We start from the raw sequence: 15,227 nt of genomic DNA on the forward strand, positions 1-15,227 counted from the left end.
TAAAACACCACAAAGAAAGCTGCCTGGTGAAGTCATAGTTTTTTTTTAATTATTATTTTTAGAGCTGGAACATCCCAATTGTTTTAGAAAAAATAAAAGCCAAAAAGTTGGCTAATCAAAACTTCTCCCTCCCTTAATGCCTGAGGCCAACCTTCAGGCAATGTACCTCTCATAGACAGTATACTTCAAAACCAGACAAGCTTGATAAAGACTCATGGCAATGCCTGCATGCAATTTCAACACTATACTTATACCTGACTGCACTTCATTTTTGTCAAAGAACAATGCTTATCTATAATATATTGTGTGTATTAGTAATGGGAATACAGAAGCATGGTATAGATAAGACCCTTTATTTTATTTCACATGAAAGGAAAACCTGTCATTTAGGGTTTGGTCATTCCACCAAAGGTCAAAATAACTGCTATTATTTCTGTCCCACATGCTTTATTTGATTTATATTATTTTTTATTGCATTTTTTGTACCAGAATTGGGTTGTTTTTTTTTTGTGTCCACGGTATCCCGTTAGCGGAAAAATGCTCAAGCAACAGAATATTGTGATGGGTGAGAATGATCTCATTACCTTGCCTCACCCCCAGGGGTCAGCGTTATCTGTGACAGCAGTGTGTGTTGCACACACAAACATACACACACACACACACACACACACAGACTTTCTCTGTGATCTCCTACATTGCACATTACTGACCTTTGCAAAGAATATTTACTGTACTACACACATTAATTCATGCAGGAGGCTGTGTGGTCCAATGGTTAAAGAAAAGGGCTCCTAACCAGGAGGTCTGATTCGAATCCAGGCTCACACACTGACTCATTGTGTGACCCTGAGCAAGTCACTTAACCTCCTTGTGTTCTGTCTTTCTGGTGAGACATTGTTGTAAATGACTCTGCAGCTGATGCATAGTTCACACACCCTAGTGTCTGTAAGTCGCCTTGGATAAAGGCATCTGCTAAATAAACAATTTTTTATTTTATTATTTTATTTTTTATTTTTTTTACCACTTTAGACACCTTACATTAGCAAAGACTTTGTAATAACAAAAGTATCAGCGATATTCATTCCCAACCATGGGTGTCAATACCAAATTAAATCGATCAATGTAAGCCTGACATATAGAATGAAGGGGGTTATGGATTTCGGCCAGGACTAGAACCAGAAGGGAGAATCGGGTGTTCTACTCTGCAGCACAACTGTGCAGTAGGGCTTTGGATATTCTGTGTTGTCTCCAGATGAGCTCTTCATAATCTCAGATCTCATGCAAAAATAATCATGTTTTGTGCCTCAGAATTACACGGTAAAGGCAAAAACACTTAGTCCATTTATAACAGCATTAATATCCTCTGCAGCGATCAATATCTGTAGATAATTGACCTTATCTGTCATTAAGCATCTATACCTAACTGTTGCCATGGTCAAATATCTTGCAGGTGTACCCACAATGTAGGCAGTGCTTCAAAGTCACTGGCTATTTTTACAGTTTGTAAATCCCTAGAGCAAAGGAAATCAATATTACTGGCAAAAATCAAACTATCTGAGTTGTACACGCTTTTTGAAAATGAAGCTGTGGTTTGATTCACCCGGGAAAGGCTTGCAAACGTATCTTTTAACTGGGTTCTATAAAGCATTCATCAAATTCTTAAGCACCCACTTTGGCAATGAGGTTTCATTTTCTTCCTTCATTGGAGACGAAGCTGAAAAAATGAAGTCAAATGATGAGGAACGGCTTTATTAAACAGCCATTGACAAAAACCCCATTAGCATTCAGACATGTAGAGTACAAATAAAGGGAGGTAATGATGAGGTTGAATAATAGGCTGGTGAGACCGCACTTACAGTACTGGGTTCAATTCTGATATTTGCTTTACAAAAATTACTTTGCAGCTGTTTAAAGAGTCCAGTGAGAGCAAGCAAACTAATCCAAGGCTAAAAGGTATAAAGGATGAAGACAGGTTGAGGTACTGAATTTTTTTTGCCTGAAACAAGAAAGTTTTTGGGGTGACTTAGTTGAGGTTTTTATAATACTAAAAGGAGTTGTAACCCTTGTTATTTTTTTAAGTGCAGCACAGAGACCAGGACCAGGGGATATATTTGGACATTGAGTGTGGAAAGACTTTAGTGTAGGAGACATGTGTTACACTGTGGTGAGGATATGGAATGGGTTAACAAGCCATTGCTGAATCATTCCTTTAAGAACCAACTAGATTTTGAGATAAATCAGTTATAGAGATGTTCAAGAAAAACATACAGTGAAACAGACTTTTTAAAGTTTAAACCCTAAGAAAATGAGCCCAATCCTACCCTTCTCCTTAGACACAGATGAATATCCTATGAGCCTTTGTATGCTGCCTGATGGAAGTATCCTTTATGGTAATAATAGATCTTTGGAAGAACCATCTGCCATTTTTCAAGATTTTTTCACGCACTGTTTTTTGATACCGCACTATCGATCGAATATTTGCACACTTTATTTGAAAAAAATGAAATTGTAACACACAGTAAAATCCCTAAAGGTAACTTTTCCCCAGAGATATGGAATAAGCTTTATTCATTCTGTAGCATTTAATAGTTATATTTACTCTAAAATTTGGAGAAAATCAGGGCTAAAACAATTGCCAAGTTGAAATTTATAAAATAAAATAATAATAAAAATAAATGCACTGGTATTCTCCACCTCCAGCCTGTAAGATGAAGCTTGGTCAATAATCGTTAAATACTGCTGGTTTTATTTAGCGTGTGTAGTTGTTATAACGCCACAGTCAACACTTGCTTTTGGGATGTGTCTTATTAACCAACGTTAGGTGCCACTTTTGAAGAATTGGTTGTTGAAATTATCACTATTCAGTTTGATGGGTTTTTTTGTTTTCTCTGCAGGAACATTGCAAACCACATAGCTTGGAGTAGCAAATATAACCTTGTTTATTTCAGGCAGTAGGTTACACGAGACATCACAATCCGGACACATCCAGCACTTGTAGAACATAGGGAGATATGATAGTACTCATTAGTTTCATTAGTCAAAACAATTAAACTTTGAGAAGTACCACCTGCTGTTGTAGTATTGATCAATATATCAATGTATAGCAATGTGCTTCTTGTCTTAAAGACATGCCATTAAAAGGGTTAATCGCAAATATCAATTCTTCTTTTTTGTTTGACTTTTCAGACCTGGATCTGAGATATTTTTGGAGCTGGGCTCGCTTTGAGGACTACCTTCTGTTTTGCTTTTCCTTCACGGTACTGAGTGCCCTCATCACCTTCCTCTTCCTGGATTCGGTCCTGTTTGTGGAGGGTCTTGGGTCCCTGGCTGTGCTCACTGAGGCAATGCTTGGGGTACCACAGCTGCTCCAGAACTTCCAGAACAAGTCAACACGGGGCATGAGGTAGGTAAAGTTGTTATAGCTGTTACATGACAAGTGGTTTGGACTTCCTTTCAGGTCCTGGATTTAATAAGAAAGCATGCAGCTTTTGTCTCCAATCCCGAGAGTTGCCGAGAGTATGTTTTTTTTTTAAAGCAGGTGACGTCAACTTCACTGATATGGAGAATATAACACGGTAAAAACTGAAAGTGGCATTGATGTCACGAATAGGGTTTCTCTGTGATGTGTCGTGGAATACAGAAGATGAAACGTGTGCTCTGATTGGCTGAAAAACTGCAGCATGCCTTGGAGTTGTAATACCAGTGAAAGAGATTCCACTTGTCATATATTTACTACTTACTATGATAAGATTAAGTAGTCCAGGATTAGTTCTAACCAGGGTCTATGAAACTGTCACCAGTGTAAAAAAACAGGGTGTGTGTGTGTGTGTGTGTGTTTGTGTGTGTGTGTGTGTGTGTGTGTACAGTTCCTATAGAAAGCCTACACCCCCTTGAACGTTTTTCACATTTTGTTGTTTCAGTGTGCCTCAGAGTTTCATGCATTTAAATGAGGATTTTTTCCACTTATCTACATAACATACTCCACACTGTTAAGAGGAAAAAGTTTTTATTGAGAAAAAAAATTATATATTAAAAATACAAAACTGAAAGATCATAATTGGATAAGTCGCCACCCCCCTGAGTTATTAATTAGTGGAAGCACCTTTGGCAGCAATTACAACTGTGATAGCTGGGATAGGTCTCTCCCAACTTTGCACACCTAGATTTGACAATATTTGACCATGGCCTCTTGGTAGCCCCTCTGATTAGTCTCCTTCTTGCTCAGTCATCCAGTTTGGAGGAATGGCCTGATCTAGGCAGGGTCTTGGTGGTGCCATAGACCTTCCACTTCTTAATAATCGTCTTGACTGTGCTCCAAGGGATATTCAAGGCCTTTGATATTTTTTTATACCCATCCCCTGATCTGTGCCTTTTAAAAGCGCCTGGTGCTAGTGGTTGAGTATTTGCTTTGAAATGCACTACCCAGCAGAGGTAACCTACAGGAACTGCTGAATTTATCCTGAAATCATGTGAATCACTACAATTTAACACAGGTGGAGGCCACATCCATGTCTAACTGGCGGTAATAGCTACATTTTTCCTAAAATACAAACATAATTTTTGATCATAAATAACTTTTAAAAAAACAGATGGTCTCAGTCCTATATCCGTATAACACTTGAAGTTGTTGTTTGTGTAATATTTTATAGACACAGTTGCTGTTATTCCTTACGCAATAGGAAGTGGTTTTATTTCTGAATCCACTAAAAGTTACACAAGCCAGCCTTGAAGTGTTGCATAACAGGGCTTCAAAAGTCATTCTCAGTGCATGACTTAGAGAGGGGGAGGGGATTGTCTTTAAATATGAGAGAAGTTACTGGAGAAAACAAGACTTTATCACTGGTCATCTGTAGCTCCAATATGTCTTTACTGACCATTCCTGCTGGCAGCACCCTGAAGATTTTTGACTATGTACAAAATGTCAAAAGGCTGCTATTCACAACACAGTCTGTTGCTGATTTATTGGAGCCAAAAGCAGCACACTTTTTTATATAATAGGGACCTTACCAATCTATTACAGTAAATAACGATGATTAGTACATAAGGTAAAGACTTGAGCCTGCACAAAGACAAACCCTGACAGCAACCGTAGTTACATTTAACAATCTTGGTGACTTTGTGACTAGCTATTATAGATAAACACATTATTATACCATACTCTGTGGCTACATTTCCATGAGTTATTTTTATGTCAAGAATGTACGACAGGGACTTTTTTGTTATTGTTTGTTGATGGTGTGTTCTGACCATAGTAGAAATGCTGGATGTCATGGTTTTTAATGACATGTCCTTGTGGCAAAGTGGTTTGCAGTGCACAAGTGTAAAGGTAATGTAACAATTCTTTGTTTTAATCCAGGTTGTTTTGACGACCGTAAATAATCCCTGGCAATACACAGCAATGTGTACTGCACAGTTTAAACCATGGGGTACAGTCCCGAAATAATAAACATTGTATAAACACACACAGAACACAAACACAGTCCAAACTGAGTGCTTTGGTGCAAGTGGTGAAATACAATTTATTCCCAGAACATGTTAGCTATCTAATAATGACAAACAAGTACAAACAAATAAACGCGAAACACTCACTGTAATTTTATGGTCCTTCATTGGTTCTCTCGCAACCGTAACAAAAGGAGCACTTCGCTCAGCCACATCCCCTTTTGTACCTTCAGCCACGTCCCCTTGGTTAGTGCAATCGCTTTTCCTGCAATCCGTGATTACCGCGTCACCTCCCATCTGGGGCAATGACATGGTGTACAGTGGCTCTGCCCCCTACCTTTCCCTGGAATGAATTGCCAGACCACCCAGTCCGGGGCACACTGTTCCCTTTACACAGCACCCTCACAGGTCGGGAGGGAGATTTATAACCAAGATTAATTCTTTCTCTGTCACAGTCCTCTATTTAGTTTTCCATATGAATTTCACTTTGATTCCAGTTATGCCAATTTAAACAAGGAAGTGCAAGTATAACAGACTTTTAACTTTTTGTAAGCTAGTGTGATAAGTTGTGGACTATGAAAGTGTGATGTAAAAGAGCTGTTTATTTTATTTGTTTTTTTGCCATGTGCTTTCATTGTGTAATGAATGTCCCAGTGCAAAGAGCGTCACTGGTCTTTTCTGCCACCTTTAATCCATTGCCTTCAGAGTTAATCTCGGTAAACTGCCAAGATGATTAATCATCTGCTGTAAAATCAGGGGATTAAGAGATCTCTTTGATGGTATTCATGTACATTGGTTTATCCAGGAGTGATATAGTGTAATGCTAAAAAAAAACATATTATCCCAAAATCAACAGCAACATTGCTGTCCAGCTTCAGCCAGCAAGCCTTTAAAGGGCAGAGGGTTCCCCTTTGCTTCTCTTTTAGTCCTCTAAGGTTTCCACGGTGCTCATGCTGTCAAAGGCACTGAAAAAAACTAGGGAGCTGAAAGCTTTCTGCTCTTTCCTCATTTTTCAACAGATTTTACATAGAATGAAATAGGAAGTTTACCCACAATTGAAAGTACTGAATGTCTCACATGCAAAGTCACATGTGTATTGTATTTATCTTATGCAAATGAATGAGGATTTTATTTGATGATAAATCCCTAAGAAAAAGTGCATTCTAAATATCCAGCCAGCAGAATTTAAATTGTTCAAGACCATGCCTGCAGAATAACTTGCATGCATGTTTTCAATCTAGTATAAACCACACTCATCTTGCGTGGCTTCAGATAATGAGATTTCTCTGTGATCGGATCTCATGCAATCAGATCAGGCAATCGGAGCACAATAGTTAATAGTTGCGTGACAATGGATTTCAGAATCTGTTGTGGACGTTCCCACTATATTTCTGCGCATATTAACTTAGTATGACCGTTTGAGTGGCTGCTATAGTAAGTAGTTACACAACTTATACCCTACCGACTACCAAAATAATGCACAATAAAAGCACCTTTACAGATTATTTAGGCATGTGATTATGGTATTATTTACACTAATTAATTAATGAGTGATCATCACCTTTTGAAAACGTAATTGTAAATTAATGACTGGTAATCACATGGTTTCAGCACATGTTCTCAAGAATCATTTCAGTCCAATCATACATGAGTTAATTGAACTGGCATAATGCTGCTACCCACCAGACACAATGCGACAAGTGGAACTGTGCAGCGATGTGTCAAAATGAATAATACCTGTACTTTTGATAAGTATCTTTCACATGACAGGCGACTCAGGAGTGGCACCAGGATGGCACTGGAGCGGCACTGGAGCGACGCAAAATAAATAGGATTCAATGCACGTGGTCCAGCAGGGTGAAGCTTACGACAAAGGGCATTACAATTATAAAGATACAGCTTTGAAAGATAATATATCCATTTTGAAGGAACAGGATAAGCTTGGTGTGTGTGATTTATTGTCATATATGTTAAAATACTGTTGTGTTGATGAATGTATACCAGTATTGATAATAGTTTTGTCAATTGCAATTTTGAACAGTTATAGATCTGGCAGTTTTCAAACCTGTCGCATCGCCTCTGTGTCGCTTCTGGTGTGTATGGTCATGTCGCTGCGAAAGTGTCTCGTCGCCAATTAAAATATCACATCGCTTCTGGTGTGTGGAGACCTTTAGGATCAGTTAACTCATTAAGGACTTTAACAGAGTCCTGGACTGAAGGAGACCTCAAGGGCCAGAGTTGGGAACCCCTGATTTTAGTACTGATAGGGTACTATGGCAATCTGTGTACTATATGTACTATAGAAAAAAAGGGTTAACAGTTGACTCCAGACCATTTCCCATTTGAGAGCGTTTGCCTGATATTTCAGTTTTCAGGATTCATAAAACTGTAATGACTGTAAGAAAATAAACTAAGTTTCATTGTATTTGTAAAGCAGCCTCTTGTCAAAAGGTCACTAACGCTTAAGGATAAATTGCTCCCGTATGGTAGACAATGGCCTCCTGATGACTCATTCATCAAGATGAATGAAAGTGATGATTGGGTCGGAGGCCAGGACTGCTGCTTCTCTGGAACGGCGGTGGGTGAAGCGAGGACTTGAAAACTGGCAGGATTATTAATAAGCTTCCGGTGCCTCCAAGGATAAAACACTGTCCTTGACAGATTCCTGAGATTGGAAGATTAATGCACAATTTAATGTGTTCTGCCTCAGAGATACTGGCATTAAAAATAGAGTGGCTCACCTGGTAATGGCATGCCCATGTGGTGCCAGGGGAGCGCAGGTTTGCGTAGCAGCTATATGTTTCCGATCCTTGCTGGGGATTTCACAAGAAGCATCACACTGGCTCTGGAGCTCACTTTGGCTTGAGAGGCAGACTGGGACTGTTTCTCCTTACTGTGCTACAGTCCCTACTAGCCAGGTGCCAGCTGAGCTCAAAGAGACACCTGCAGGGTTGGCATCTGTCTTCTATCTGTCTTACTCCTTGGTGTAAAGATGCATTTGGCTGGAATTGGAAGCCGCCCACTTACATTCTGTTCTCCTGGGCTATTGTGTGAGGTTGTAACGATAAAGAGGAGAAAATCAGTGTCAAATAAATGGGAATGTTACATTTATAAAAAAAAAAAAAAAAAAAAAAGAGCAAGCCGGGTTCTTTTTCTAAATAAAAAAATTAGAATTTTAGTATTTATATTAGAATAGTCAACACCATAAAAATAATTTAAGAATTTGAATTTTTCATTTATTTTACTATTTTTTTTTTTTTAAATAAATCAATTCAACACCAAGTAGCCTGTGGTTGTAAACTATTTCTTAGGGCTACAATTTGTACCAAGTTGTTGAATTTGAATTATTCAACACTGTACCTCCAAATCCCAGTGCTACTGTACATCATGTATTTCCAATAGGCACAGGACATGAGGCAGCCCACTGGTGTGCTGAATGGAAATGCGTCAGCCTCACACTGGACAGGATGCTGTGGTTTGAATTGTAAAGTAAGGATCAAAGTGTTGCTAAGAAACTATTACCCTGTTCACACTGTGCATGATCAACACCTACCCAAACTGTATTGTCATTCACATTGCAACGCAAGATAAATGCAGTTTGGGCTCGGTGAATGATCCCATCCGGGAATAAATGCGGGATAAACTTGCGCTCCTGACCTTTTTTGAAAGACACAAAATCCATGCTACTGTTTTAAAATCGAGGGTCAAGCCACTGTGCACCCCTGGGTTAAATAATTAATGCAGAACCTCTTCTATTGAGGTGTAACGTTTTCGTTTATAATATTTAACAGGTATTTTTTATATTTAAAAAAAGGAAATTACATAGAAATGACTGAGTTGTCTCTGTTTCTTCAGTGAGTTATATTTATGAAGTGATATATAACCATAACTTCAATCAATTAATCATAAATTGTGAGGTAAAATTATAAGAAAAGGCATATTTTCAAAACAGTTAAATCAGCCTGTAATCTACTTTAATTGTCTCAACAGTCAATTTTCTTATTCTAACATTGGGTCTTGTTTTTAGAAATACAATATTTATTTGTTGTTCTTTGTTGCGGCTTTAACAATAATCTAGTTTCATGAATACCAATCTTTGTAAAGTCTGACTTTAAACTGACTTTATATCACTCTGAAGTTATAGGGTCCTTTAATATTGTTTCTTTTGTGGAGTAGTGGCTTAAAATAAGCCCCAAAGATAAGTAGACAAGCATTACATCCTGTAAGTTTTGATTGTAGCTAACAAAATAGTTTCACAGTTTATTTTCCAGCCATGCTCATAAATTCACTATATTGGTCTCAAAATGTGCAGTTTTACCAAATGTTTTGTTACATTTTAAAAAATAAAGCTGGTACTACACTAGGTTGAAGAAATCTCTGTTTGCAGTCCATGCTTTTAGACTGTCTTGCATTTCCTGGGTCATTTCACCTGGTGAGTGAAATTCTACCTACCCTTTTAAGGCCTTCTTCCCTGTCAGCAACCCACCAGGGGCTTCCCCCAAATGAGAATGTATTTAACCCAGTGTAATACCAGTTGTTGTGTTTTAAAATTAAAATACATGTGTTGCTTTCAAAACCACACATTTGAGTTTGAAACTGCATGACAGGTAAGATTTTTAAAATGATTTTGTAAGCAACAACCACTTTAAAGAAACATATAAAATACTTCTTGTGGAAACCTTTGCCAAACATTTCTTTTTTGTATGACTGTAAATACCACAGTTATGTGTTTTTATCCTGTAGTTGTGGTTGTGATACACCTAATAATGAATGGACAGCATGTTCTTTTAGTTTTAACATTGCAGAGATATTTGCAATTTTTCAACCTTGTCGTGTACAGTATGTCACAACACATTACCAATACAGAGTGAGAATGAAGCAGGAGAACATTATACCCCAGTATTATTTTCTATGATTTATCCATTCCCTGATGCTCTTTTTAATATCAGAAATGCTGAGAAACTGTTGTCCCTGACAATGTCCCTGCTCGCTGACATTTAGTGCCTCCTCTGGAGCTTACTCTTCATTTGCATGGAGCTGCCTAATTTCTATCCTGATGAATCCATTAGTTCCAGTCATAAAAAAAATATTTTATGAGACTGTGGTTTAGTAAACCCCAGCCTTAGCTGGTCTTCCGTATTGTAAAAGGTTCAATTCAAAACCTCCGACACTGTGCCAGGTCCGTGAGTTAGTTTGGGTGAAAGGAGTTTTAACATTTCAGGCTGAAAATGAGTCAGTCCAACTTTTTTATGCAACTGGCTAACTTGTATTAGACTAGTCTAAAGCTGAGTGAACACAAAGTCACTTTTTCAAATGTAACTGGCCTGTATATCACAGTTTGAAAGATTATGAATCATGATAAAATGTTCATGCTGTATCAGATTTCAGTCAAGGGAAGATCAGTATAAAGAAGAGCTGAATGGTTCTAAAGCCATTTAATTTAACATAAAAAACTGCCCAGATTTATAAAGCACTGCAATATTGTTTAATGAGTACTACTGGACCATAATAAACTGCAGTACTGTTTTCTAATAAACAGCTTATATGTCTTTCGATTATTGATGTTTCCTTTCACGACTACCCAGCGATGGCGGCTGTGCCATTCTTCCCCATCTTGCATAGAGCCTTGCAACTTAAGACATTTTGTTGGAGAATGAAACCAGTTGACATGAGGTAGTTAGGAGGAGGAGGTAAAGGCAAAGTACGGCTCTGGTTTATCAAGCTTGAATACTTTGGGCAGCTGCCATTGACTGGAGGTTGGCAGGAGTTGGTCCAATGTCTACTGAATGTTTGGTGATGGCTGCAGGTGTTTTCCTGTCAATCAGATTACCATTTTCGAAGGTGTATTTAAAGTTTCCTCCCTGCAACATTTCAAGTTTATATTCAGCCCCCTCAAAAAAAAAAAAAAAGAGAGTTTTATAAATCTCGTCAATCGTAATGAATGGCTTGTAGAATCTGTACTTTGTAGGAGTGGGATTGCTTTGGCAAATGCAAAGAATTATGAAAAGCTAGCATCTGAAAAACCTGTTGTTACTCACTGTGCTCCCTGGTGGCCACCTCAGACTAGGCTGCTTATGATGTTCACAGGACAGGGCAACACAAGGAGTGCCATCCATTATTATTGACACTATGATGGATGTTCCAATTCTCAGCCCTACAGTCTCAAAAGTGTAATTTTACATGCTAGCTCTTTCACATCTACTCCTCCCTCCCTTCACCTGGGACTGTTAAATTGATTCCATTAGCTAGTACAGTGTTCCCTGCGTAATTCACCATATTATACTAGAAGACAGAATTTCTTCTAGTATAATATAATATAGCTAACAAAAGAATTCCATAAATCTTACCCGTTTTACACATCCATTAGCTGCGTAATCTAAAATGTACAGTTTTGAAAGTCGTTTTGAGATGATATAATTTACTTGGGCATATCTACTCAACTGATTAAAATATTACACATTAAGTGGGGGGGGGGGGGGGGAAAAATTACAATTTCTGTGCCACTTTAAAGCACTAAAAAAAATTCCTAACATGGTAATCAGACAAATTGCATGTGTCTTGCATTGCTAATATGTTAACTATCTATGGAGAAAAAAATAGGAGTTAGTATATTTCTGGCTGCGTCAGCATTTGCATTAATAAATAATAACAATAACATTTTAAAACAGAACATCGTCGGGTCAATATGTAAACTATACAGATTTTTAAATGTAGACAAAACCTAAATTCAAAATATAATTTCAAAAGACTAAACACCCCTACACATGTCCTAATGTTTTGTAAGCGATTACTCACTCGCAGCTTTTAGAGCACTGACATAGTTCATAATATTATTATTACTGCAGATGGTGCAGCATGATCTGGGACAGTAAACAGCAATCAATAACGATTGATCAGTTCTGAAAATAACTGTCAAAAATAAAATCTGACAACAATCTCTCCTGTGGGTCTACTAAAGGTTGTACCATCAGGATTTGCTCAAATCAAACCGTGATACAAAATATTTAACTCTTCAGTTTATTTATTTGACTTACTGGATTCCAGACTGAACAACATGGAGAAATCCTATAGGCCAATTTAGGCATCAATCATTCACCATTTGATTGACATGATCAATCCACCATTCACACTTCGAGAGACTAAGCCCTCCCACACATATCCTAAAATGTCGGAAGCGATTGGTCAAACACAGTGTACCCAAGCACTGAGTTAGTACCACATATGCCACGGTACAACATAGACAGCATACAGTATTAATCAATAGCAATCAATCAGTTCTGAAAATAACTGTTGAAAGTAAGATTGCTAAAATAGGTCCTTAGATCCCCTAAATGTTGTATCTATCAAACGATGTGCCATCAAAGCACTATAAAAATATAATACAGACCTTTTTGTTTGCTTGTTTGACTTCCACATCCGACATTAAATAACACAGAGAAATTATATACAGGGCAGTTTACATGTCAATCATGCACCTTTTAAATGACGTGACCGATACCCCATTCACAAATTTTGAGAGCTTAAACCCTTCTACACACCCTGTAAAAAAATTTGAATAATCAGATGCTCACAGCCGGCGCTACAGTGAGATTTATTTTAGGACGTAAGCTGTACGCCCCCTAGCACTGAAGGGGTTAGAAAGCTCCTCCCCTTTAAAATCACTAACTCATTCTTTTTATCTCTTAGCATAAAGATGGTGTTGCTGTGGACGGCAGGGGACCTTTTCAAGACAACCTATTTCCTAGTGAATGAGGCTCCGTCTCAGTTCTGGCTGTGTGGCATCGCCCAGATCTTCATTGACATAGCCATCCTCCTTCAGGTATTCTTCTACAGACAGGAGACCCACACCAAGTATGGCTGACGACACCAAGTACCAAACTAAAGACATTGCAAATCTTTTATAGTCAGCAATCAGTCTTTTCTTTTCTTAAATGTGTTCATGGCATGGTCAAGTCTCTGCCAAGGGAATGGCCACAAAAGTAGAAACACCTGCCATAGCAATGTCAGCAGGGTGTAGTTATGTTGTCTTGGAGGGATACGTGCTCATAGCTTGTATAGTCTGTTCCTTAATGCAACTTCAGCATTTTGTGAAGTCTTGGATAGGGAAGTACCTACCTACTGACCATCTACTAACAAACTTCTATCAAAGTAAAATATATATTAAAGAAAACATGTCTAATTAGTCAGTCACATCACAAGTATGTACTATATATGGTGTTTTTATTTTTTTGTCCAACACCTGTATGTATTGTACCTAATATAGGTTTATCTCAGGGTCTTGCACTGCCAGATATTTATTTTCCTAATAATTCTCTTTTTACAACAACCAAATACAACCCTACACAACCAAGTGTAAAGGAGAGTTTTGTAGCCTTGTACAGTTTGAAGTTTCTTTGATCATGGTTTACAGTTGGAAAACTTGGTAGCACTTGAGATTACATGGCAAACATGGTTATGTAATAACATGGTAATACCTGGGCAAATGTTTTTTTGCTATCACATGGTAATTACTGGTGAAATAAGTGTATAATTGCATCAAAATGCATGTGTCAAGCAATTGCACAGTAGTTAGTAAGGAGCCATCAGTGATTACCCAGTTATTACAGTGTAATTACATGGCTATTAAATGTTTTATTGGTCTGTTGTATCAGGGCTTTTAGTTAACCACATTTTTCATAAGGGCATTTATGTATAAATGTATGTCTCTTTAAAACATTACAAATGTGTTTTTGTAAAGCTCCATAGTATTATAATTAAAGTGCCTTTTACAACTCCCTTTTATTCATGTCTGTATTTAATGACTTTTGATGGCTTGCAAAGTTAGCTTTTAATGTACTATTTAGAGTTGCACCATTATCTCAGATAAGTATTATTTTTAAGTGCAGCACTGTTGGGTAGACACAACAAAGAAGTTGGTTCAGCCTTTTAATTAAGATTCTGAGTGGATATCTGGACAACATGCTTCACAACAAGGGTGATTACAAATTCGATTGATGTTTACTTAATATTATACAGTAAATTATACAGTAGTTACATGAAGTCATATGGGTACATCTGAGCCTTATCCTCAGCAGAAAGATGAGACATGTTCTGAACATAGGTTGTGTTATATAATTAACAGGGATTATTTCATCTCTAAACAGAATGGCACTTAAATACATAAACTGCTTGGTGGAATATGTTGCTGGACAATATGACAGGAAACCAGAACTAAAGAACAAACTCATCTTAAAGCAGACTTAAGTCAGAAGTAGCAACAAAGAGCACTCAGAATAACTGGAAACATCATAGAAATATGAGGGGCAGAAAAATGCAGTCAGAAGATACTGTGAAGTTGTCGTTTTTAAATTGAAAAGTAGCATGGGCATGAAAAGGTTAACACTAGCTTACTGGCTGTGTGCAATATTCTTGGATTCCAACCAAAGAAAATGTAATTATAAGCCAAAAACAAAAGATCTTTATTATATCAGCTCTTCTCTGGGGTTGGCTGAGCAGACAGGGTCGATTACATTGTTTCTGACAAATGATACTGTGATTCCTTTATTAAATCAGCGTTATTGAGTTTAAAAACCCCTAGCTTTTGACACCACAGCACTCTCTGTTTCAAAGGGAATTGAGAAGTGTCTATTGCTTCCGTTGCGAAATGGCATTCACTTTGTTCATACACAGTATCTGACTTGATCCAGGCTGTGGGGTGTTATTACATATTTGGCTGTAGCAGAAAGAAGTTTTATGTAAACACGAATGATCCGCACACAGTTTTGATAAACCATGGCTGATGCTAT

General features: G+C 37.7%; 1 protein-coding gene across 1 annotated transcript in view; it reads left to right on the forward strand.

Annotated features, from left to right (window-relative positions):
- The window catches only part of LOC121326278 (solute carrier family 66 member 2-like), a 34,013-nt gene extending 19,795 nt beyond the window's left edge, over positions 1 to 14,218 (forward strand). The window contains exons 4-5 of the mRNA XM_041269518.1: positions 3,187 to 3,403; positions 13,129 to 14,218. Of these exons, the coding sequence (XP_041125452.1) occupies positions 3,187 to 3,403; positions 13,129 to 13,303 (392 nt within the window). The 3' untranslated portion in view covers positions 13,304 to 14,218. The remainder of the gene's footprint in view (positions 1 to 3,186; positions 3,404 to 13,128) is intronic.
- Positions 14,219 to 15,227: the final 1,009 nt, after the last annotated feature.

This window comes from Polyodon spathula, chromosome 13 (genome assembly GCF_017654505.1).
Source record: "Polyodon spathula isolate WHYD16114869_AA chromosome 13, ASM1765450v1, whole genome shotgun sequence".
In the NCBI taxonomy this organism is placed as follows: Eukaryota; Metazoa; Chordata; class Actinopteri; order Acipenseriformes; family Polyodontidae; genus Polyodon; species Polyodon spathula.